Source organism: Leuresthes tenuis, unplaced genomic scaffold, assembly GCF_036924035.1.
Source record: "Leuresthes tenuis unplaced genomic scaffold, fLeuTen1.0.hap1 SCAF_17, whole genome shotgun sequence".
NCBI classification, from domain to species: Eukaryota; Metazoa; Chordata; class Actinopteri; order Atheriniformes; family Atherinopsidae; genus Leuresthes; species Leuresthes tenuis.
In genome coordinates, this window is record NW_027325371.1 from 19,694,993 (window position 1) to 19,722,039 (window position 27,047).

General features: G+C 42.8%; 1 protein-coding gene across 2 annotated transcripts in view; it reads right to left on the bottom strand.

Annotated features, from left to right (window-relative positions):
• The window catches only part of usp43b (ubiquitin specific peptidase 43b), a 58,344-nt gene that overhangs the window by 13,974 nt on the left and 17,323 nt on the right, over window positions 1-27,047 (bottom strand). For both annotated transcript variants that reach the window (XM_072368932.1, XM_072368931.1), the window contains exons 3-8: window positions 21,658-21,761; window positions 14,627-14,719; window positions 11,016-11,151; window positions 10,705-10,849; window positions 5,097-5,259; window positions 2,691-2,802 (exon numbers count right to left, since the gene is read on the bottom strand). In XM_072368932.1, the coding sequence (XP_072225033.1) occupies window positions 2,691-2,802; window positions 5,097-5,259; window positions 10,705-10,849; window positions 11,016-11,151; window positions 14,627-14,719; window positions 21,658-21,761 (753 nt within the window). The remainder of the gene's footprint in view (window positions 1-2,690; window positions 2,803-5,096; window positions 5,260-10,704; window positions 10,850-11,015; window positions 11,152-14,626; window positions 14,720-21,657; window positions 21,762-27,047) is intronic.

Consider the following 27,047-nt stretch of genomic DNA (forward strand, 5'->3'; position numbering starts at 1 on the left):
CCTGAGTGCACAGACAGATGAAGATGAATTTTTGAGATCAACACCAAAACCACAGTACTGGGTGTGAGTGAAAGACAGTAAATGTCAGAGAAGAAAAATGAAGAAATAAGCATCTGAGGTCTGGTCAGGCTCCTCCTCCAAAAATGAACTGAAGCCTCCTGAGTGTGGGAGCACCGCCCCCGCCTAAGAACGAGGATTAATCACATTTAGTTCATAGCGTGGAATATTTAGTGGCCGGATGATTAAAATCTGTCTGTTACACTGTGCAGTTTTGCCGCATATTGTGTGTTGTCTGATAAGCACAAATATGATAACTTATGCAGAAAAAGATGCTTGGGCAGTTTATGAGCTTTGTAGAAGGCAGTTCAAAGTGAAGCTGGTCAAGTTATAAATATGGAAATACATGGCTGGAAAGCTAAGAAACAACAACTTCTTACTGCTTTTTCAACATAACTAACAGGCTGTGTGTATAATCTATATATACACATATATTCACTACTGTGTGGAAATGTCTTAAGCAACACCTCATTTCATAACACAATGCCCGATAAACAGGAAACAGGTGCTGCTTTTTAGCTAAATATGTTCAAACATAAATGAAATACAGTATATATACAGCAAAAACAGGTTTTGTGCAATTCTAACGAGCTTGAAAGTCAATTATTGTTCAGACGACCTTTACCCTTGAACACAATCACAGCCCTTTTTATAAGTAATGCTTTCTTTTATTCTCTTTATTTAAAGTTTTTCTTTAAGGACACACCAAGCTGAGATATGGCAAAATTTAGGCTAATAGCTCTTTGGCAATAAAAGAAAAACAATTTTTAGCTCTGTAAAAACAGAACTAAGTAGTCAAAACATGCAAAGTATGCAGCCAATATGGTGCCACTGTGCTGCGTGGTACGATGGTCTGCTGCAGCAAGAATGAGTCAAGACCTATTATGAGTCATTTTCTGAGCAATGTCAGTCACATTTGAATTTTGTTGTGGAATTTCATCTTTGCTCTGGCTGAAATTAGGCAAAAGCAGAAAACTCCACTTAGAAAAGCGTAAGAAAAGGTTTCAGGGAAACATCTGCTACGAGCATCGCTCCGTTCTTGGCAGAGGTGGGCGCCAGCAAACTTATTATACTGTACAAGCTTGGCTTTAATTAAATGGCTGACAGCACGGGGCACAAGGAAGACTAAAGATCTCCAACTCAGTCGGTGAAAATGTTGACCCTGCCTCCTCTCTTCCTCTCCCATCACAGAGTAATATGTTGCAGGCAGTGTTTGAAACGCGGTCATGTCGAAACACGGGAATGTGTTCGGCATAAGCAGCTACAGCAAGCACGAACAAGTAAGGAAATGGACTCTTTGTTTTTGGGACAGTAAATTATTGATATGACTGTGAGAACAGCAAGAGTGCATCTAAGCGAGCAACAATATGCTGTTTGCATTTGTGTCATTATCTCATATATTTTGCAGTACTAACACCAGCAGAGGGAACATAAACAAACCAGCCATTCATCTTTCTAAGCAAAGCACGGGAGACTGATAGGCCAACAAGTCTGCCTGATCAAATTTCATTAACATGCACCACTGCCTGTTGGGGCAATATATATGCAAATATATTATAATGCAGATTGAGAGGATGATATCAGCTTCAAAAAGTTCTAAAAGTAAGAGTCCAATATGGAATTGCTTGACCACGTAGTTGGAATTAACATACAAGGTGGCATCTGCCCAACAATGGAAAAAGATATTTATGTGTTAGGTAATCAAACCTGACACGGAGAAGCCCTTAAAATAATGGTGTGATATTACTGAAATGGCACTTATTTGTTTTAAGGAGCGTGTTAGACGAGAACATTGATGCCACACTCTTATCTCTGAAGAAAGTCCAACCATTCTGTTCAATAGGGTCACTAAAACTGGCAAAGCGTAACTGAATTCTGTGCAGCAACGCTACATATGACAGTTCGAACACATAAGAACAACGGTACTACGAGGGGCTCAAGAAGTCCACAGACAGAAACGTGCTGTGACCTGCTGCCCCCCTCCAAACCAGTTCATCCAACTGTGTGTTGGTGTGCCAGTGGGCGCGGCGACAGTACACCAGCGCCTCTCCAGCCACTTCTTTCCCACCGGTGAAACACAGTGCTATTGTGTGGGCATGCTTTAGTCTGTCACGAGCCAACAAACCTGCTCAGGAGCAGGTGCACCAGCCAGCATGGCAGGAGGGAAGCATGTCAGAGCTCCAGCTGGTACTCAAAATACCCCCCCCCCACACACAAACACAGACACACACATACACAGACACTAAATGTGAGGATTAAGATAATTTTACCCTTTAAAAGATTTTAAAATAATCTCTGTGTATTGTTATTCTGTGTTTAGGTTACAGTAAACACAAAGGAATGAAAGCCACTGCACTTTTGTCCTTATGGCGCATCTCACTGCTTCAACTCAGCTGAAATCGGCTTTAATTATACACTATGGCACCTTTCAAACACCCAAAGAGCTATACAAAGTAAGAGTTCAAATAAAAGATGCAAGGCTCATGCAAGTATAAAGATGAAAATAATCACTAAACAATTTGCAAACAGCAGTAATATAACATAAAGCAATAAAAGGAAAGACTGCGTAAAAACAAAACAGAATTTCATTGATCTAATTCTTCATCACGTAATTACTAGACGCCATCCAGTACCTGGGCCGGAGCTCCATTGATCATCAGGTAATAAAGCTTGCTGAGGATGCTTTGCTGCAGTTGGTCCCAGGAAATAGACCGGTCCTCCCTCATTAGAAACGGAGGTCCAAACCTTAAACACACACGGAGGAAATCAGTGTCTCAAACTGTCGAGAAGAAAAGTTCACAACCCTGCTACTTAAACAGGCCACATTAGCGCTGACCGGCTTTGCCCGTTTCCTGTTCCCATTGTCACGTAAATCATTATTTATTATCATTAGCTGCGCTCCAGCTGAAATCTCATTACAGCATATCTATGGAAGGACAGACAGAGACAATAAAGAGTGAAAATGGCTGATGAGGAGAGGGAAAATCATTTCTTCTGAGATGATAGATCACATGACGTGTCTATTATAATGCACATCTAATTGAGGGCAGCCGTCCCTTGTGCTCACGAGATTTATTGGTGCGGGACCATGTGAGCATCCACATCCGTAAAGAGCAAAGTCGCATGAATGGAAAGCTTTGCCCTCATGTATAAAGGCTGTTTCTTTCTCTTGTTTAATTTTGGAGTCGAAACATAAAAAACCCATATGGACGGTTGTGTGGGAATCATCAGACTGATGCAGGATGAATGTTCCTGATGGAAATGAGGGGATCATATTACAGCATTACAACAGGTGGAGAACTAACATAACAAAGGATATCATTATTCTCATTTTTATCCAGAACAGCAGTTTGAAAAATGTTTAAATCTCTTCACAAAAGATGTTGTGGATCAGACAGTGGCATCTATCATCTATCTCTGAGTCGGCAGTGATCTGTATTTATTTCTCCTCTGCCTTCACACACAGAGAAGCAGCATTAAGGTTTGGCAGAGGTGAAACATCCCAGATTCACTGTTAACTTTGAGGAAAAGGGATGTTTTTACACACAAAACGTGGTTTCACCTTCCAAAGATCGATATAAAACTGAGTTTTCACATTTCTTCTTCTTCTTTTTTAAAGAAATGTACCTGTGATTCTACACAGAAATACAATGAGAACCAAGTAAGTGACTCCAATGTCATTTTCTTGGCACATCTTGGTGCTCCAGCTGTCATCTGATGAGAGACAGATATGTGGGCGGTTTGAGCAATGAAAGAGGCGTTTGAAGGAGAGACTGAGATACCGACCCGCGTGGATGGGATCGGATTTTCTCACAGCGGTGTTGGCCGGCTCACCTACATTGATCTTTCTGGACTCTGTCAGAGAGACGGGGCGTCTGATGGATCCCTACATCGTGCCAGATGTCAGAGTCCTCAGTCGTTTGATTTGGAACTAATCTCCCCGAGTCGCGTCAACAAAGTGAAATGTGAGCCTCCCCTGCAACCGGGAGCTAACAAGACCTTGAGTTGCTCCATCACAGGAAAAATATGTATCGCACACAAGCAGCTTCCCTGAGTTAATCAGTTTTTAAACAGAGGACTGGAAAAATGTTCTACAAATGAACACAATGGCTGCATTTTGAGCACCTGAACTTCTACATACAGAATATGTATGAATAGGATTAGAGACAGCAGCTTGTCCCTTCAGTTCCCAAACTGATGCAACACGATGCTTGACATGGGCCTTTTACAGCTTTTTGAAATGCAGACATTTTTCAGAAAAATGGGTTTAAATGATCTGTGAATCAGCACATTTGGTTTTTATTGACATGGGTTGTACAACTCCACCCCCTCCTTGTTTGAGAGTTTACCACATGATATCTTGGATTGCCAGTATAGTGGATCTATTTCTGTTTTGACCACAGTACGAGTGATGAGTCACAGCCACATTAAATCAATAACACCAGCAGCTTTTTACCATCTAAAAAACATCACCAGAATCAAAGGAATAGTGTCTAAACCAGACTTAGAAACTGCTCACTGGGCTCTAAACGGGCTGTGAGGCAGCTGCAGTGCATCCAGAACTCTGCTGCTCGAGTCCTGACCAGAACCAGGAAATATGAAGTTGAGCTGGATGCTGCTGTGTTGCAGTGGAGAAAGGCGGTGCCAACGTTGGCTTAACATTTAGACATCCAAGCACATCGAACAATACAGGAGAGATGCTCCTGTGATTCATCTCTAAAAATAATTTCTTGGGACGTTACTCTAAAGAGTGAGGAGTCCATTTTTTCCTGCGAGGCAAAGCTTTAAGTCAATCTGCTGAGCGAATGTTTGCAGCTTACGTTAAAGCAGATGAATTATGAGAAAGAAAACCTCACAATCAAATTCTCCGTATAACACATTTCCCTCTTATTCCGGCCCCCCTACACACACCGCTTACAAAGGGGATTAAAAACTCTTGGCTCAACGTGTGTGCCGTGTCTTGTTATGATTTCTAACCTTTTATTGAACAATTGCTGTGTGAGGACAGGGTTGAGCAAATAGTCAATTAGTGTAATTACCTGACAGTCTGTTGGCCTGATCCTGCAGCGTTGCACACCAGCAGCAGAATCTTGACAGGGACGCCCTGGTTGAGGAACTCCGATGATAAAGCCCCAGACGAGGGTAACCTTTGGCCCTCGGGACCGGTGGAGTATGGGGAAGACGGCAAGCTGTGATGGTACCCTGCATGGGGAACACAGGAGAGACTCTGAGAGAAGGTGAGCGATCAGGGACATGTTTTAAAGACGGAGCAGAGAGGGTCAAAATGCGTTTTACATTTCATTCTTTTAGTGGACAACTTGCTTTCAAACATCTTTACAATGACTGCATGAGTGCACACAGCACTGCAAATGTTCTCCTCAGAAGGAAAATGAACCAATATGGTGTTCTGGAAATATGATTATTGAACTTAGCACCCCAAAGAGGGAGTGAAGAGGAGAATTGATATATATAAAGTGGTGAGACAGCAGCTTTCTATTTGAGGAACCATGACTCAGTTGGGAGAGCAGATGGACCAATGGCTGCCTGCACTCTCAGCAGGAGGCATTATCTGATGCAGCTTCTACTGCACATCCTGTCCTGGCGTGATGCCAAGCAGCACCTCTTTTCTCTCTGCCTCTGCCGTTTGTTCCAGACGGGTGCGACCGCCTGAGCGAAGCGCTGAGGTCATGAGATTCCGGCGCGGCTGCTTTTGTCATCACGCTACTGCGAACTTACGGGGCTTAAGCGCGGGGGTCAGCTCTGCAGAAGATCACGGTGATTAATCACACGGGGAATTAGACTTGCAGACACAGACGGGAAGTTATTGCGCTTTTCCCAAAACCTCGACGTTTCACTGGACGCCGTCGTTTCATTCATCACTTACTAAGCAGAGCATCCTCTTACTGAGATCCTTAGAAAGCTGCAAGCCTCTGTTGGCTCATACCTCCTCATCACACAAATAAATGGAGTGTGAGCTTGTTAAGCTGCGGCTGTCTGAGGGCCAAGACCTGTTCAAAACTTCTCAGAGTCCACATAAAGACCACCGAAGCTTCACATGAAGCTTCTGATTGGAGCTTCGTCACCTCGAGAATTAGTGTACTGTTAAGTAGTCAGAGCTTCTCACTTATTAATGTCGCCCTAATCAAGCAAGTGGGACAACTTGCTTAATCATGTGCTTTAATTTACACGAGCATCTACCTCCGACAGCTGTGGAAATGGTTTATGAGTGAAAATCTCTGCTCAAAATCCCTCTGACACATGTACAAGAAACCCAGTGAAATGCAGAGGTCACCTCCTGGCCTGTCCCACTAAGATTTACACAGGGAAGCCTGGGAGGAGACCCACTGCTCATTGCTCATTAAACACAGCTTTTTATGGCGAGCTGTCAGAAGCTGAACTGTTTCAAGACATTTTATCAAGACTCCTGTCACTGCTTCCCTTATTTCAGCGCTGAGTAACGATCAAAGCATGTGCTGTGTGTGCGTTTGCTGGGGTTTTCATTTGCGTTGATGTGTTAACACAAAGGGAATATTCCCAAAGTCATGGCGAAAAGGGCACGAGCGTTACAGCCAAGGGAAATATGCTCGGTACACACGCGCTTCTCTGAAAGTTAACTTGGTTAGGCCCACAAACCCGTCGACCCGAATCCTCTGACTGATTCTAAATAACCGCAGGAAGCCTGTGAACCCCTCATCCTTCTGCACTCTCAGCCTTCTTTCATTACCAAACAGACACACAGGCTGAGCCACACCTAACAGGATCCACTCCACACACGGCTACGCACCCACAGTCCCGTTGGTTCCGTGGAAAAAAAAACAGTCACACAACGGACAATGAATGCACAAAATGCCATCGGTCAATAAGCGCAAACACTTTAGGGGCTGAAAAAATGATGAACGACAATCTATGTCAATTAGGTTCAAACTAACTTTGGTGTGTGAAACATCTGCCACATGTGCGGGTGAACCAATGTCATTAATATATAATCCCGTCTTCCAAAGTAATTTGTCACATTAAATTTTTTTCACTTAAATGAACACTTGGCTGAATTTATGTTACTTATAACAAATGTTTAATTCATAATCTGAGTAATGTGGCAGGCTGGTAACAAATTCCAGTCATAGTACTGTAATATTGTCAATAATCTGAATGGATCTAAATAGCTTGCATGGCTAGAGAGGAAATCCACAGTCAGAGCAGAGGCTCTGTGAGACTGTACACAGCAACTGTTCCACTGCTGTGTTACAGTATTACATCCATCTCTGAACTACAGTAAAGTGCAAAGGACGCCTGGATTGGATGCACCGAAAGTCCCTGAATTTGTACAAACTCAAGACAGTACATAAAGGCTAAGAATGATGGTTTTTGCTTCCTTATTGCATAAAAGCAGGCACTATTTTTGCAATAATGAACCAAAAGTGATGTTTTGTGATGGCATTCTACAGAAGGGAGACAAATGATGATATTTTCAAAGTGTCTCTCAGTACTGTGCACAGGGCTGCCTATTTAACATGTCTAACCTGTATCCCTGGCTGAAAAACCAGTTCAACTTCAATAAATTGAAAGATATGAGAACGTCATTCTTTGAGTAAGGCAGTCCATCACCTCTTTTTTGAATAAAATAAATTCTTACAGAAGATTTTCCCACATCCACAGATCTCCTATGCAGGTGTGTAGGAAAGCATTCAGCGCTCCAGTGGTGTCATTCAAGCACATGTCATCATATATCTTCATTATACATCTCCTTGATTCAAATTAAATCTGAATAAATCGAAGCTAATCAGCGCACGATGACATACGGGTCCCTTCATTGCTTAAAAAAAAAAAGAAAAAACACATTTCATGCATATATGTCTCTCTGCCAACTGCTCATCTTGAACCCTCAAACACACAGCTTGGAAAACACAGTGGGCAGTCAATGAAAAAAATCCATTTTATATACCCATTTAATTCAATTCAAGGTCGCGCGGGGGTGTTCTGGAGCCTATCCCAACTGCCTCTGGGCGAGAGGCAGGGTACACACCCTGGGCAGGTCGCCATTTGAAAATCAAACTACAAATGACCTGAGTTGGTGAAAGGGTGATTGTTTTTTTCTCCTTGAAAGAAAAATTTACTGCACCGAACAACATAAAAAGAGCAACAATGACAGCAGACGACATAGAGGCAATGCCTGTCGCCACTCAACTAGCTTCTCCCATTGTACTGGCTGCGTCCATTCTGCCAGTTGTTGAGGTGGATAAAGCTGTGCAGAGCAGTGGAGAACAGCACACAGTACTGGAAAATAGAAAAATGGAAATGTAAAAAAAAAAGAAATAAATCAATAAATGCAGCCTCTGACTTTCTCAGCAGGAGATCATCGCACCTGTAAGTCTGAGCTGATTTCACTGGACTCTCTTACAGTCACTCGAATGGTGATTTTGTCAGACGATGCTGCGCTTTTAGAGCAGAACGACAGTCTGGAAATGCTTTAGAACACGTAGCCGCAGCGGGCTGCTTTTCTGTACGCATCCGAGGCGTTTAGCCGTCTGACAAAACCTTCACAGAAAGATGAAGAGGGCACAGCTCGTGAAGTCTGAAATCTACGTTGTTTTACACACTTTCGTAGAGCTCCTTCATAATTACCTTTCTCCGTTGCCATAGATACACCAGTCATTTTGTTCTTGTGCCTTCATTCGCACAGATGTCTCTTATCAAAGCAGAGTTTTTTTCAAATGAAGTGACATTTTTGTTACTACAGTTTCCAAAAAGGGTAACCCAATTATAGAAAATATTTGTAGAAAATTCTAACGTTGAGCGCCATTCTGTCTAAAATGACCACAACATCATTTCTGTCCATAAAGCCCAGCTCTAACGACCTGACTTCTATAAAAAAGAAGCATGTTGACAACATGACACTCTCCGAGGGCAGCTGAGGGCAGTAAAAAGGACATCATTTGTGGCTTCACTTCTGTCCCCTGCAGAATTCTGCAATATGTTCAGAGAGCTCGCTGATATAATGGGTTAACTCAAGTGTCTCCTTCAGAGGAGGCCTTTTATAACGACAACTCTAAGAAAGGTTGGGAGAGTGAGGAAAAACTTTCGAGACGTGTTGCTGCCCTCAAATTTAATGAAACTGGATGAAATGTCTCACGTTCAACATCTCATACATTTTCTATGTTCTACTGTGCATAAAGTATTGCTTTATGGATAGGATCAGGTTTCCAATTTGACTCGCTGAAAGTATTCTGAAGAACTACGGCGTTAAATAAATCAAGACCAAAAGCCCCGCCCCCACCCCAAAAAAAAAAAGCGATAATGGGCAACTAATAATGCAACGATCCAACAAGGTTTTATGAGACAGAGGTTTAAGGAAAGAGAATGAAAAGATGACTTAGGTGCACAGAGGGAAGATTATATATGCAAGGGGGTGGAGGGGGGGGTGATGATGTAAGAGATTAATTAGAAGACTGCAGCACAGAGGGAAAGATCACGCCATCATTGGTTTGCCTTTGGCTTAATCCAAGGGTACATCACTTTTTTTCCCAGTCACAACAAGTCTTTACCTCGTGTCGTCTCCAACAACCTTGACAACAAATTGAATGTGTGTGACAGAGAAAGTGACCATAAAGAAATACAGCGCAGCACAATAAAACGGGTCCCTTTTCTCGAGCTGCACAATAAATGTATCAGGCTGTGCCTCGCAGGGAGCTGCTCTGGCTACAGACTCACGACTTGACATCTCATATGACTTAATTCAGCGCCCAAGGACATACGATCCACGATCATAACCTTTCTTTAACATAACTAACGCACATAAAAGGTTTACATTTAGTATGTAGCAGGACCTGATGAGGATTGGTTAATCTGCCACATACACAAATCACAAGACTCAACTTTAAAGTTTCCTTTAAGTATTTATGGGTAACTGATTAAGGGTCTTAGTATCAAATCAGGTGATTATGCAGCTTTGCAACATATTTTACGAGTTAATGTTAATCGAGCATGTCTCGCATGCAACTTCTGACTGAGCCGGATCATAATTCGACGAAACGCACGTTTCTAGAATTCAAGTCGACACAGAGGCATCTTCTACTTTTATCGGTGCAATTTTGACTAAACGCTGTGTTTCACCAGCAGTCTCCACAACCCGTTTGTTTCCCTGTGCCGACACACAGGTGCCCCGGACGCATGCCGCGTGGGCGCAGATGGAGGGCCGGGGCTCGCCGCTCTCACTTCACACCAAATAATCACGTATCACGGGGGGGCAGGGAAGAAATCAGGGGACGCTATGCACCGAGGTACTTCTGAACCAACATTTTACATCACTAGCTGAGAAAATATGAAGACATAAATCTGATGGCACAACCGGCACGGGCGGGGTGGGGGGGGTGTAATTCACAGAGCTCTTTGCGCAGTTATATACTTTTTAATGTGCTCCCTGAGGACCCTCTGTAGGAAGGTGCACTCCCCCGGGGTTTCATTAAGCAAACTAAATGGATAAAATGGGGTTTGTTTGCGTACAGATCTGTGTGTACTTCTACATCAAAGCCAGGCAGAAATGATTCACGTGGCATTAAAAACACAGTTGTGATACTAAATCGCGCCTAAAAATAAAATGCTTTGCATATAAATGAAGATTGAGAAGTGACTTTGGGGCCTCAGTCATACCTGAGATCCGAGCAGAGCCTCCTCTGATGTACAGCGGTGGAGCCTGGAAGGCGTACATTACATCATTCTCTGCTATGCTCGTGAGATCGTCTTCGTCAAAGAAGGAGCGCTGGAACCCTGTGGAGTAAACCTCTGTCAGGATCACCTGGAGATCAACAAATATACACAAACAAACACTACTTAGTAAATCACACAAAGCAGAAAGAGTAAACTTTGACTCCAAATGCTGACTTCTCTTTGATCTCAGATCCAGAGGCCGAGATTAAATTCAACCAACGGCCTTCTGAGCGTTTAATCCTTCAATATGTTACCTGATCTGGGGAAAGCTTCCCCTCGTCAGCCACCATCCTCCTCAAGCAGGCCACAGAACCAAAGAGAGGCACGGCAAGCCCGACCCGCAGATACCTCTGTCCTTTGGTGCTGAACACCAGCGTCACACACAACGGTCTGCCACACACAAACACACAGTCAGCGACACGGAGCAGCTTCTTTCTACTGTAGCCTCTTCTACAGCAAAGAAGGGACAAAAGAAGACTTTCATCAATAAATCAACGCATTTTTAGCATCAATAATAAATCATTATGACTTAGTTTTATGTGTGCGAAATAATAGAGTCGCTATTGCATTTTTAAAAATAGGAAGCACCTGGGTTTGACCTCTCCAAAGGCAGCACTGACAAGAATAGGGTGCTTGGACAAAATGGCGCCTCTGAATAACACCACGCTGGGGGGGGGGTTTGTACAATAAATGGAGAGGGTGAAGATATCATATAGATGTAAGGATCGGTGTCATTTACTTCTAGCTGATTACAATACAAACTGGAAAGATTAAAGAAAAGAACATATAGATTCATATAGAAAGGTATCTGTGTTCTAATTTGCACTGAATGCGAGTGGTGGGGTTGGATGACTACATAAAAACACCCCCCCCCCTGCAATTTATAGCGCACTCCTCATAAAAGATATAGACGACTAGAACTAGGAAACAAATAAACAAAATACTTACAGCCCCTAAAATGAAAGCAGGTACGTGGATTAATCACATAACAGAACGGGATATGAAGCAGATAAACTGAGTCTAAATGAAAGCTGCGTGAGTTTTTGATGAAAAGTGTGATCAGAATTTACAAGGAGGACCTGGACCCAAGTGCGCAGAGACACGAGAGCCCGGTGAAAGCTGAACTGGCCTGAGATGTGGAAGGAGTGAGGTAACCGATGGTTTTTACCTTTTAATTCCACGAAAACAAAGTCGATCTGAAGCGTCTCTGAAGATAACGAGAAGGGTGTCGATCCAAATCTGGAAATTTTAACTCTGATCGACAGCAAAGGTGATGCCACTTGAAACTAATTTAACAGAATGTGTACCAGATCTACATATGTGTGTGTGTGTGTGATATTTGGAGTCGTGAACATAAAATGCCGCACAGACCCGAGACTGTTGAGCGGCTAGAATCCAATATCGGACAAGAATGGGGCAACACGAGAGGTAGGGCTCTGTTTTCAATAACTATTGAGCTTAAAGTGAGTACAATGTAGCTCGAGCCAAGCCTTGGGGAGATGTTAAGCTCTTGGATTGACACCACACACTTGGAAAAGCATTAAGAAAAACAGATTATTGGTGTCAGAGGTTTAAATAAGATCTTACCCGTTACTCAATAAGAAAGCACCTAATCTGAAGCCCCAGATTCTGATTTTATGCATTTTAAAACGAGAAAATATAAATTCTATGAGTCATTTGTTTGAGTGTACCACCTTTATTATAATTACTTCATGTCGAAAAAGTCAAAGTTTCCACTGGATGTACTTATTTTTTATGTATGGTGTAAGCAATATCGTCCAAAATGAAAAGAGCACATGACTGCCAGTGCACGGCGTCCAGGGTTTTTGGCTGCCAAGCTGAGCAAATGTTGGTTTGGTAACAAGCAGTATGTGTTTGTGGCTTACAGATATGATCTCAGTGTAAGTGAACTGAACTTTTCACACAGGGGAATATATATATAGTCCTTCAGATGTATATTCTGTCACCCTAACTGCCGCACATGACAAAGAAATGAGGGCTTTCAATCTGGCACGCTGTCAGAATGAAGCTCTTAAAAACAATTTCCTAAATTAGAAGGAATGCTGGCGGAGCTTTTATGAACTTTTTAAAAGAATGAGAGCTTAAAAGGACAAAGGAAATTACCCCTTCCTAAAAAAAACCCTCTTCTGGTCAGTCACCAACAGTATCTAAGCTTTACCATACAGTTTAAGTGGTTAAGTGCATTTAAGCCTAAAAATATCCACCAATCAGATAAAAGCTACAATTCTATAGATTCTATAGGGAATACACATGCTGGTTTTTGCTTTGAAGCCGAGATGAAAAGACTAAGAATACTCTTGTATTGTACAAATGCTGGGATCAGGGGGACCCTGAACTAATAGAATCCCCCAACAGGCCACTTTAAAGCTCACAAATCAACACCATATTTCTTGTTTGTTCAGTTTATATATACAAAAAAAAGTGCCATAATAACGGCAGAGTCTAGCACATAATCTATAAGATGGGTTGTGATGTAGGCGTTAGTTTCACACATTGCTTGGTGAAAAGATTTAACGAGAGAATAGGCACCGTGTTAAACAGCGAGCTGGTGTTGATTGCGATGGCTTTGGGTAGAGCCACGGTGGCTGAGTTTCGTTCCAGGCCTCTACGCTACGCTAGTGTGTGTCGAGAGAAGTTTTTCCAATTCCTATTTCTCACAAAACAAGAAGCGAGCTCAATTCCACAGGACAGGGCGTGAGCAGAGGCGAGTTGTAGGAAAGCAATCTTCTTACCTCCCAGGATCGCAGTAAGAGCAGCCACCAACAGCGTAAGCATGTTGGCTTTAGGTGAAAGCCAGATTTTTATTTAAAAAAACAACCAAAAAACAGCCTCTTTAGCTCAAAAAAGACTTGTCTTCCTACCGACTGTAACCTGTTCTGTAACTGCATCCCTATTTTCAGTGACGAGGCGATGAGTCCTTGTGTGTGTAGCACTTATGAATAATCGGTGTCTTGCCTCCAGCAGACAGTGGTCAGATAGTTCTCAGTTTGGAGAGGCAGATAGTTTCCTGAAGGGTGAATTGACCTAAAAGCTACTTATGAGAAGGCTATAAGACAAAAACGTTTTTTTTTGTGATCTTAAATAACTCAAAACCTCAAGCGGAAGCTATTTAGAACGTTGTTTGGTGTGTCACCGCTCTCTCTTAACCACAGAACCTCCGCATAGTAACACAGGTCAGGTTGCATGGACAGTGTTACACAGACCCAGTATGTGTTCAGTGGACGACGTAATGTAGAAATCCACAACACAGCATTCGCTTAAACTGCAAAGACATTTTTTAAAAGCATCAGTTGTTGTCGATGGCAAAAAAGTTAATTCGAGAAGCTCTAGCTTGCCTGTCAGGAAAACCTTCTGATTCTCCAAACGGAGAGCGTTTGGACTTCTGTCTACTTATAAGTGTTTCACGCAACAGCTACTGGGAAAAAACCCTGATTGACTGGCAAATAGGAAGGCTGAATAGTTTGCTTAGCAAGCTACGTCTTAGGCTGGATTTGACAGACCAACTGAAAGAGTATTGAAATAATTTACTGCTGAAAGCCTATATTTTTCAGCTAATTCAGAAGAAACCTTAATGAGCCTCCTGTTTAAAAGGGAATTTGTGCATTTGTGTCTGAGATGGGTGCAGGTGCAGGTGCATGTGCATGCGGGAGCTCGCGCGGTTACAAATATTTCGGCAGCAGAGGGAACCGGAGGACCCTCGCCAGCTGGTGAGCGTGACCAAATTTACGTCACACAAGCTTCGCAGCACGAATTCCTTTCAGGATACAAGAATTAATCTGAGCAGTTGTGCACTTCTCCCTGAGCAGAAGCATGATTTCAGCCAACGGTACACAGCAGAGCTCACCTGGTCTGGCGAAGAGGAATGGGGAGTGAGATGCAGAGGAAAGGGTCAAAGGTGTTGCTCTGTTTCAGGCAGTGGGGGCATGTCAGGGAAGATCTGAGGAAAGGAGAGAACACGGCCACATTAAAAGCTGTGCTGACTTGACACAGACTTGCAAATAAATCTCAAAGTCCCACCGATTAAGTTCGGCAGGGAGAGCAGACGGCTTAATCTCGTTACACAAGTGGACAGCACAGTAAAAACGAACACAGCGTTCCATTCAGGAACCTTGATCTGATTGTGAGAAAGGAAAGGACGAGTGATGCAACTGGTGAGAATATGAGAGGCACAGGATGGGGGTAGAATTAGTACAAGCAGCCCCCCCTGGGCTGAACGGTGCTGTACAGGCAAACCCACTGGAGAGGTTTCCGTCTTGTTGCGTCACTTTCAGTAAAAAATAAAGTAGAGAACTTTCCGTAGTGATGGTCTTTGTTCCTTTTTCATCTGAATGCACAGAAATTAATGAAAGCACACAGCAGTGACTTTTCTGGTCCAGCAGTTTTCCGTTAGGTGCCTTTTGTTCACCATTAAGCTTCTTTCAATTAATCCCTCTCAATTTCACTGGAAGAAATAACTTACTCCGCTGAGCTAATTGTCTGAACAATGAGTCAGAGGGCCCACTGGGGCAGATTGCTGGAAACGCTTTTGTAAACTGTCCTGCCTCTAAACTCAATCTTTTGTCCAGTATTTTGGGCTAATCTGTGTAGAATTTCCTGGATAAGACACTGTAAGAGAACCTAAAGAAGAGATTCTTTACTTAAAACTGAATTACGGTGCTACAGATCTTTTCCTGCCTATTTAGTAAAAAAAAATCTAATTAATACAAAGGTAAAGACAATTCAAATATTAATCGAAAAGTAAGGTGAGGACCTGATGTATCCAAGTCAACAACAGGACCATCAGGGGTTCTGATGTACATTGATCTTAGTTAACAGCAGTTAACTAACCGAGTTGAACCTCCAAGGCTTCCATCTAAAAGCTGTTGGATGACACCTTGGCTCAGAAGCTTGAAGTTCAAAACAGCTGGAAAACTTATTTTGTAGGAAAAGGAGCGAAAAGATTCCGTAGAGCTTCGGTTTGCGGGGGTTGGCGTTAAAACCTGAAAGCGATTGCGTAACTGGGTAAATGTGAGGGATTTTGCTGCTGGAATGTCTGCTCAGGTACAAACAGACTCCCAGTAATGTTGCTCTTCTGCCAGGACTGAAAGCCTTCACCATAATGGATGTTTGCAGATTATACAGCAGTTGAAACTACAGGGTGAATTGTATTTTCTGGTTCAGCGTAGTCTGGATGAATCTGAAATATACACCCCAATTACAAGAGGGTGGAGCGCTCCATCCTTTCTTAGAGACATGACTTTTCTTATTGTAATACACGAAAAGAAAAACACATTTCCAGCTCATTTGTTTATTCTCATTTTAATACAACAACTGGAAAACTATTTTATGCCCAGTGGCAAATCCTCCCACCCCCGCCCCAAAAATGCCACGAGTCTGTCAAGTTTCCTGTGGTTCGTGATCAATTTTCGCTGAAGCAGCAACCGCAGCCCCGAAAACGCTGCTCAAAGAGGTGTATTGTCTTCCCTCGCTGTAAATCTCATGTTTAAGAAGGTCAGTGTTCGGTCACCTTTGGGGCATCGAGATCCTTTTCTCCCAGGATTTTGTGAACTTCTTCCCGGCACCGCAGCTCGACAAAAGTAGGTTTGGGAAGCAGGTCTAGGAGCCGATTTTCAGTCATCCTGAAAAGGCCTGGACTCATCTTGAATGACGCCCATCCATTAGCAGCCTCCTTCCTCCTGACCAGAAGTGGTGTCCTGTGGTCATAGGTTCATCCATCTGCTCTATCGATAGCCGCTTTAATTTCATGTGCCCAAAGCACCTCTATTTGGCATCGGTTCAGTGGTGCTTCATGTTTCAGTTCTCCTTAAATTGGAAATGTCTCTGAACACTTGCCACCTATTTCTGTTGTTAAAGCTACTTCAGAGGTCTCTGTTTTGGCTTCATTTACCGGAGTTAATGACGCTGCCTAAAAATTATGCACACTTTGAGTCAGGGTTTTAATCACATCCTCCCTCATTGGGAAATATCGCAGCAAAATTCCATACAACACGAATTCAAGTTTGTATGATTTGGAAATCAGCTTGAAAATACAATTCAAATGATTAATTACATAAATGTGTCATAAAAAAAACTCCAGATTCTGTCCCTACTTCCCTTTCTTTTCTTCTTCCATTTGTTGTTTAAGCCACATACGACTCCCTAAACTGGTGTGTGATGAACCTTTAAGACCGTTACACTGAGGCCTGACCATGGGAAAGTAAGGGCTCGATCTGTTGAAATGTGTTTTCTTCATAGGGGGGCACCTGACAGACCAACTGGGGGAGCAAAGCGGGGAGTAAATAAAGCTCCATTCAAGCAAGCCCAGCTGACACGGGCTCTTAGTAGATCTCTCCCTCTTGGCAGAGCAGAATGGCTACCCTACGGATGTCTTATTCTCGCCAGGAAACAGTGGGGGTAACTGCATGTCATGCATACAAATCACACTCAGACTCCACTAAAACATAGATGTGCCGGTGCTGCTCTGAGATAAAAGAAAAAAACAGAAGAGGAAGAGGTGATATTCTGGTGATGCTTTAATGGAGGAAGCGTGCTAAGGTTGAGAGGAATGTATCACTTCTGTCTGAGAGGCACCCACGCTGGAGAGACTGGGGGCTCCATGTTTTGCACTACAACACGCGGCGAGAGCTTTGAACTTTTCAGTGAAAGGTATCACCTACTTGCATCTATCGGGTGTTTTTATATAGAACCGCCGTCCCAGAAAAGTTGGAATACCGTATAGTGTTAAACAAAAAAAAAAAGAACAGAAAAAGGAATACAATCATTTGCAAATCTTATTAACCAACCTTTTATTCACAGTAGAACATAACAAAACATTAAATGTTGAAAGTGAGACATTTTACTATTTGATGGCAGCTGTAAGATCTGAAAAAAAACACATTTTGTCTGGATGTGGCCCTAAAACCTGCGTCTAACCTCTCAGCATTGACGGCATCAGAGATGCAGGCTTTCAAACAGAGTGCTGGTCACAAGCCGCATGGTCCCTCTCCTCTTTGGTCCGGAGGATGCAGTGTCCATTACTTCCAAAAAGAATTTAAATTTTTCTCTGACCACAGGATCGTTTTCTGTTTGGCTTCAGTCCGTTTTAACCCTCTGAGGTCTATGACGTCGTTACGGCTCAGACCCAAGAGGGTTAAAAGAGCTGAAACGGCGGCGTTTCTGGCTCATGTTCACATGCGGCTTCTTCTTTGCGTGGCAGGGCTTTAACCTGCATTTAGAAGTGGATGCCACAGTGAAATGCGTTCGCAGACAATGATTTCTGGAAGCGTTGCTGAGCCCGTGCAGTGATTTTGGTGACAGAACCATGTCTGTTTTGGATGCAGTGCCATCTCAGGGCCCAGAAATCATGAGCATCCAGCATAGATTTTCAGGCTAACCCTGGCACACGGAGTCTGCTCTCCAGACTCTCTAAATATCTTGATGATATTATATTCTGTAGATGATGGAATAGTTGAAGAATATTATTCTGAAATTGCTTCACAATCTCAAGATGCAATTTATTTAATTTTTGTACATGAACAGCTTCCCGCCTTCACCTCCGGGAGACTTTTCCTCCTTAAGGTGCTCTTTTTCTACCCAATCCCGTTACTGACCTGTTCCTAATGAACCTAACTGAATGCAGCACACTTCTACAGTTCTGTTTGGCACCACTTACTTTTCCAGCCTTTCGTTGCCCAAATTCCAACTTTTCTGAGGCGAGCTGCCGCCACAACAGCTTTCATGACTTACTAAGACCTCTCTTCACATTCGATGTTGTCTACATTCTATTGTGAATAAAATGTTTTCTTATGGGAGGTGCAAATTCAGCACCTCCTGCATTCTCTTTATTTACCCTTTGAACAGCACACCGACTTCACTGGAAACGGCTCGGTAAACCTAATCTAATCTAATAATTGATTTTTCTTCCCAAAACAATGAAAAGCAAAGAGTCTCAAATTGGCAATACATTTATTCTATTCGGCATTGAAGCCATCCTCTGTTGTGGGAATAAATAGACTTTAATTCAATACCTTAATGTGGTACGTGGACATAATACAAAGACCAATTACTGGGCTGGGAAACACACTACTCCATCCTACCTTGCAAAAGATGGCATTTAATAAAAACTAAATCTGACCCAAACAACCACCCCACACTTTAATTGATCTGAGGAGAGTAGCCTCGCAGTGGCGTCAGAGTAAGACAAGCTGCACTCCCACAGAAACTGCCCCATGTCTGTAATGTGAACCGCTCGGCTGCCTGTCACTCGGCTTTAATGCAGCGAACGCTGAGAGACAGACATTTTTATTGCAGTCTCCACAAACTACGACTACGGTGAGTCACTCACACAGTGAAACATCTCCATCTTGTAATAATCAAATTTGTTGTGAGAAGGGGTGTTAGGAATGAGTTAATAAATCAGTAATGAACAGAAAGAATTTCGATTTTGTGGAATAAAAAAAAAAACATTTTGATCAGATCCATAATGCGATGACAAGTACCATAAATCAAAATAAAGCAACTCGATGTGTTTGGACAGTAATTTAACATGTTTCAACGTGTATAATCACCGTGATGATTGTATAGTGACAAACCAGACTATTACAAGAATCATTCTCCGGTCTGTCAACTCTACATGTTGTATCACAGCGGACGCTGCTCTGAAAAGTGTTACCCAGGCAGTAGTGGAGCCTTAGGATGTAGTTCCTTTAGAGACAAAGGGGGACAGTCGTCAAGAAGTATTTGTTTAAAGTTATTCCAGTGAAAACAAACATTCGTATCCACTTCCAACCTCCGCCTTGTGATGCATGTTGTCTGCAATTTCTCCATTGTTGAAACAGCCTCAGACTGTACACTATATGCTAGAGCACCTTTGTAAAGTTTGTGCAAAGCCTACCCGGTCGTGTATTAAACAGATACAGTCTCTGTACCAGCTCACCCACTCTCCTTGGCTGGGACAGCACTCGAGTGGGAGACAGGAACAGATTTTGCCTGCGAGGCTGCTAAGACTGCTGCTTCCTGTGCAGACACACCCAGCGTGTCACAGCTGAAACATTTGACAGTGAGGGTAGCAATTAAGAGATGCGCTCAGACAGATGTATTACTGGTAGTCACACAAAGCCGTCATTTTTCCGGGGAATTAGCAGATGGAAGAGAGCGCAGACAAATAAGAGATCAGCTGCTCGGTCTGGAAGGACTGTGAGATTTTAATTAGGTAAGATCCTGGTGTGGAATCTGGCATCTCGATAATTGGTCAGTTTGTTGAAAGGCTTATTGATCAAATCCTCACAGAGACAGGGAATTACATCAGCATCAGGGGCGGAATACAGAAGGAGGAGCTGATTTTTGCGAATGAAATACAAACTGATCAGACTGAAGCTAAGATGTACAACCTATGTGATAGGATGATACAAATGAAAAGGGATTGGATCCAAAAGTTTAGCTAACTGGAAGCCACAGACAGACATTATGAAAAATGTATTGAGGTCAGAGCAATCAGTATTCAAATTAAGGCTAATATCAGCAACAAGTCCTAAAGCCAGGCTCTGTGATGGCATGAGCTGTTGTCAGTGCCCTTGGCAAAGCTCATTTACGCCTCTGTAATGACAGCATTGATGATTTTAGAGCAGCATACGCTGCTTTCAAGACATCTTTTCTGTGCATTTTGCAACAACACAAAGCACTACAAAGGCATGGCTGAAGGAGGAGAAGAAGAAGATATAAGCCAGGGACTGGCCCGACTGCAGGCCTGAACTGTCACCAACAGAGAAAGTGTGATGAATTTTTAAATTACAACCCCCTACTGTTGCACACTTCTGCTCTAAGAATGGGACAAAATAGCACCCGAAACACTTCACTGCTCTGCAGAACACCTTCTAATTGTTGAGAGAAAGAATGACAACATTACAAAGGTTGTTGCAAAAAGGCAAAATTCAAAGACATATCAACGAATGCAAAGACCTTTTCAGTGCATGTTGGCTGCAGTCAAAGTAAATGTAAGAATTATTGGGATTTTTGTCCACTTTAGTATTTGTATCCATCCTAACTTCTTTTAATTCGGGGCTGTACTTGACCACTGTCACAGCTAATAGGCCATTATTTTAGCACAAAAGGGAAGCACTCTAAAAAAGTTCTCGTAATAAAGGGATTTCTTATTCCCCCAACAGCCGCAGAGGTTAGAGAATCAGGGCAGTTTTTCAGAATTACTGCTCTTGTCTTCTCGGTAATTACCGGCGGGTGTTAAACTTCCCCTTTCTTCTGGCTCAGATTTCTTTTTGTTAAAGAATCCCGCTCTTCTATGTGTCCTATGAAACATTAATAGCACTTCAGTCTATAGATGCTGTGTGTGCCACAGGAGCCGTGTACATTTGAGTCATTTTCCACACACTGTGAGCTTGGGCTTGTGTGTGTGTGCGGTGGTTATTCAACAGTGACCTTTCTGTTGCAGGGCAACCTGACATTTAGACCACTGACAACACAACAGTGCAGCTATTGTACAGTAAACACAACTCACAAGACAAATAGAGTCATGGTATGGCATGTGTGGATTTTCCAACTCAGTATTTTTTGGCTTTTTTCCTCATTGCACAGAAAAAGATCCAGTCTCCGTGTTGTTTAAAAAATGACTGTTAAAGTCTTCAAAAGGGCAAAAAAGCAACCCATGTCAGACCCTCTGTTCCTGGTTACACATTTGGACAATAAAAAGTCAGTGGGAGGTGTTTAATGAACAGTCACTTCTTACATCATCACATAATCACATGATAGTGGCCAGCATCCCGGGAAACCACTGTGCAGTCTTAATAGCCACCGAGACTTAAGAGCCCCGCTGATCCTTTGTTGCTACTGTATTATTTAACTTCAAGCAGATGTGAGCGTTGTGCGTTTCTAGAACAAACTCACTTGTATTGGGCCTGGAAATGTTCCTGGACGAAGCTGTGATGGACCCCGGGTTGCTGGGACTGGATGGGATCAGGATGCGCCGCCTCTTCAGCTCCACCGGGACCCTGCAGCACAGAGGAGGTCACCCATGAACACAGCACAGTCGCACTCACGCATTCCTCAAAAGATCCATCATACACTGCTTGGGCTGTCAGGCGTAATCAATAAGAGAGGGAACTTGTTCTTTATGGAGGTAACGGTACTCGCGGGTGGATGCAGAAAGCAGTTTTAGCCCGGGATGCTTTTCTTTTTGCAAAGAAAGTCACATTTAAAAGGGAGGCAGAAAGCACTGACCTCACATAACATAACCCCCAAGAGGCCCCTCTGTTTACTCTTTTATCCATTCACCTACAACAGAGTGGAGGCTGGCCTTGCATGAATATAAAAGAGAAAATACTGAGTCTGATCAGACAAAGACCTGCAAGGTCACGATTCAACTGTGTGGGATGGCATACAGAAGGAGGGTCTCTTAAACACTGCTGAACGTTAATAAGAACCAAAGTCAAGTAATAAAGAAACCACAGCGAAGTTTTACAGATTAGGACATAGTAAAAAAAAAGAAAGAAAAGGTCTTAAAATGAGGTAAACACAACCTCAGATGACATATTACACTGTGTTACTCAACAAAAAATGTCAAAAATGTAGAAGCAGTGTGTCAAAAACGACGCGCGCTCCATGATCCAACAGCTTGTAGAACCACCTTCAGCAGCAATAACTGTTGTATGATCCCATTTCAGCCTGGTTTAAGCTGGCGGACAGAAGGCCTCACATTTAACTCCAGAACTTTGGTATACAGAGGAGTTCACGGTGGACTCAATAACTGCAAGGTTTCCAGGTCCCGTGGCTGCGGAACAAGCCCAAATCATCAGCTCTCCACCACTGCTTTTAACGGTTGGTATTTGTGCTGATAGGCTGTGTTTAGTTTTCTCCAAACGTGCTGCGGTGCATTATGACCAAACATCTCCACTATGGTCTCATCTGTCCAAAGGACATCGTTCCAGAAGTTCTTTTTCGAGAGAAGAGGTTTTCTCTTGGTATAATTTCCAAACAAGCTATACTGTTTCAGTCTGTTTCTAACTGTATTGCCATGAACTTTAACATTTAACATGCTAACTGAGGCCTGTAGAGTCTGAGATGTAGCTCTTTGGTTTTTCCCAGATTGATGTGCAGCAACTCTAATATCACTGCTGATGTCTTTCCTCCTTGGCATTGAGTTAACACACACCTGAATGCTCCGAACCAGCAAACTGACAAAACTTCTGCTTCTTTAGAGATGCTCACACTGGCTGATGATCAGTCAATCAAGTGCACTAGATTAGCAGAACCAAGCTACGAAACGTGGTTCTACAAACTACAGACTTTTTTTTAACCTGTCATGCCCTTCTTCTGCATTTGGGCTTAGTTTTCGTGCAATAAATAATGACATGGTGTAATATATCATGCGTTTCTGTTTATCTACCCCAATAAGAATCAGACTATGGACAAGTTTACTTTCTTTTTCACATGGCTGCACATGAACTACCCCTCAATCTCAGATTTAAAGATCAACGAGAACGCTTTCCTTAAAACAAATAGTAAACGGTCCACACTTGTACCAAGCATCTCGCTTGATGGCAGCTGGGAAAGGCTCCAGCACCCCTGTGACCCTGAATTGGATTAGGCGGTTAGAGCAAACGGATGGATGGATTCATAGCCGAATCAATGACCGTGAGCTGCCAAGTCCAAGAGGCAGCAAAACAACCGCAGAATCTTCACCACCATATTCGGTTCCACTCAGAGCAGATCATCTTAAGAAGCCTGGTCTTTTTCCCTTTGTCCATATATTCTTTATTTTCAGGCACCTCTTTGATATAGCTACAAATTTCAGACTCGTATAATTGGCAAAAGTTACCTGCAGATGTTGTGATGGAATTGGAGGGCTTTCTGAGCCTGAATGGGGAGAAAATTGTGTATTCAAATTACAGAGATGACATTTGTTTGAGTTAACTCCATCTGTGAGGCACCGTTTCAAACAACTGAAAAGATCAAATATGTTGAAAAAGTCAGTTGTTGTCATGGGTTGAAAGGATTTTTTTCCCCCCACATCTGTAACATTTTAATTAGTGGGTTTCTGAGATTCCCGCACTTGGATTTCGTTACCCGCTGACGGAGCCAATAAGTTAGCTACATAATAATCGACTTGTGGGTTGAGCAAGACGGGGAGTGAGCATTTTTCAACAAAAGATAAAACCCTTTTATCATACTGTGGAACGGCTGTGCAACAAACTAAAATGCATCAGTGTTTGAATATTTATGTACAGTACCAACTCCATTTCTCACCTTTTCAGGTGGAGAAAAAAACACCCTGTTAGATAATTAGCATTCAACAATCACACCATCAGTCCCAAAACAACCAGGTGCAAAAGTCAGGTATTTCAGTCATCATATCGTGTTGGTTGTGCTTTTACTCGAGGCTGACCTAGCTAAAAGGAAAGACTCTGAGCTTTCTCCGTTGATACAGACTCTCACTGTTTACTATTCCTCAGGTCCTGTACTCGGCAAACACTTTTCCCAGGCTGGCAGCTGGAGCATGACCTCCTCTCACAAACGGAGCTGAAAGGAGGTTTAGAATTTTTAAGGGTGAGAGGGAAGTGCGTGTGTGTGTCTGAGAAATCAGCGTGACGCGCACACATAGAGACAGAAGAATCCTTTGCAACAACATTTCTAATCCTGAGTCCACTCTTCTAAAAGTATGCGAGCTTTGCAATAACCAAGCTCCAGATTGAAAGCCGACTTCTGGGCTGCATGTGCCTCATCAGGCGCATACGATGACAAAACCTGACCTTATTTGCGTGGAGGTCAAGAGCTTCCACTCCTTTGTCACATTCCCCTCCTCTCGTGTCACGACGGCCAAAAGAGGATGTTCAGCACAGCTGATCTTCTAAAGGTGAGAAATCTATGTGAGCGCTGAAGAGTGCAAACCTTCACACATTTGCTTATTTAAGCAGACCTAAAGCACAGCATTCCACTCCTTGTTTTCCTTCTGCACATCTGATATTGGATTTCATGGCAATCTTTATGTAGAGATAACAAAACAACACAGAGGCCACCGAGTGCAGACCCAGTTGGTCTTATCACCTCTCAGAAATCCATGCCCGGCTCTGCCAAGTTAATAGACTGGAAGGTGTCAGCTGCGTGTTAACAGCAGCTGCTCGGGCATCGAGGCACACTGAGAAGGAGGGACAGCTTACACGTCCTCTGACATGTGGTACTGATAAGACCCAAGTCATCTAAATGATCGTGGCCAGATATCGGTTCCCACGGTATAAGCTGTGAACTGGTGCTGGTCCAAGAAATTGTTTCACAGGTTGCGAAATGACCCCCAGCAGAGCAGGAGGCCATCTCAAGAGATGCCATGGGCCAGTCTGAAATTGAGATACTATCTTTGAAATTGCCTGTCAGAATAATATGCCAGCTTCTGCTTGGTGAAAATGTGTTCAAACAGGCAGGCTGAGCGTAGGGGAAGAAAAAAATGACTCAGGGGAGCTATTTTTAAAAGAAGGAAGGATGGACAGGAGAAAAAGGGAAAGGCACAGGGTGTGAGATTTCACTCCTTTTTTAGTTTTACACTTACCTTCCAGAATTTTATTCCTCTGCCAACAGAGCACAACACACACATTTAAAGCACATGCAAACACACGGGCCTTTAACATTCACACTCCCTGTGTATCCTCATCTTTGGTGTTTAATCAAAATAACGGCAGTGCACAAACTCATTTCCAAGTCCATTTATAAAATTCCCATTATTTCCACCTCAGATTGACTTGGGTCTCATTATCAGTTATGGTGAGGCAGTTTGGGACGAGTTGGAACTCGTCCAGGGGAAACTTATTTTGCCAGGAATAAACCAGCATCAGGCTAATTGAGTCATTTTGAGCGTTTGGCCATGACCTGGTTGGCTTGCTGGCATCACGTGGCAGACAAAGCAGCAACAGATTTGGCTGAGTGAACAGAAGGCTGGTTTGTTGTTTTTGCCATAGCTATTCTGGAGATATTCAAAGACCTTTTTGGAAGGTAGGAACTTTCAGTTGCATACCAGAACTTTGATGCAGGACCAAACAAAGGACCTCACGAGTGAATTTGACAGAACTACAGATTTCTTTGAGGCTGGTGGTGATATAATTTAGGTGGTTGTAAGTGCAGGCTGAGCTGAATGCATCCCATGTTTACATAAGCAGTTTTTTCTTCGATCTAAATTGAAATCATTTGGAATAGAAATCTAAACCAGGTAAACGTGTTTACATGAACACAAAATAAAGAGATGTGCATAAAGATGTCTCCAGATTCTCTGAATCTTTTGATGACATCATGCACTTCAGATGATAGACATTCAAAGTCTTTACTTTTGAGAGACTCTGCCTCTCTAAGGTGCTCTTTTTTTGCCCGACCGTGTTGCCGACTCATTGCCAATCAATCTAATTGGATGTGACATCCTTTTGCCGGTTGTTTTTTTTTTGTTTTAGCATCACTTGTTTTTTCCTGGATCTTGCTGCACAACTTTTGAGATGTGTTGCTACCATCGAATTCAAGATGAGCTAATATTTCTAATGACATAGGAAAAAGTGTCTCACTTTCAAGATCTAACACGTTTTGATTATTCCATCGTGAATCAAATGTTTCATGAGCTCAGTGGCAGAAGGACCATAGCTGCTCCACTCAAAGAGAAACGGTGTTTCATGAAAAAGTTTACACAGCCCACTCTGATAGGATTAGAAATTATTCTGATTGAGACAGATCAGATCAGTCTGATCTGATTAAGGTGGTTACATGCAGCCATTTTTATCCACACTGGACCATTAATCTGATTAAAGCGTTAAAAAGGCAAACCATGTTTTTCTATAACCAAAACATTAAAAAAAAAATTTAAAGTGGAGCCAAACGCATCTAATATGCTTCGTTCGGGGAATTTCTTTCACAGACCTACCAGACCATCATATTTCTCTGCTAGTTATGAATAGTACCAATGCCAGGAGATGGGCTTGTAGCAGTGCCCAAAACTCAACTCCCTCATCCTGCCACCTGAGAGTGATGCAACCGATTTCAAGGATTTAGTAAAGTGGCAAAGACACAATGAGCATCCGAGTGTTGGGCTCGAGTCAAGATGCTGGCGCAGCACTGTCAGAGTTCCCAAAGTGTGATATTTAAGCTGAGTAACAGAGAGAGAGAGGAGCGGGTTGTGATAAGCAAACTCACAGCTGCTTGATGGGAGAACAGACATCAGCATTGATCTTAAAGAAGCAACCATTGCTGCCCATCATGCTGGGAAGATTTCCAAACTTTCTGAGAGTCCATCATTCTACAGTGAGAAAGAT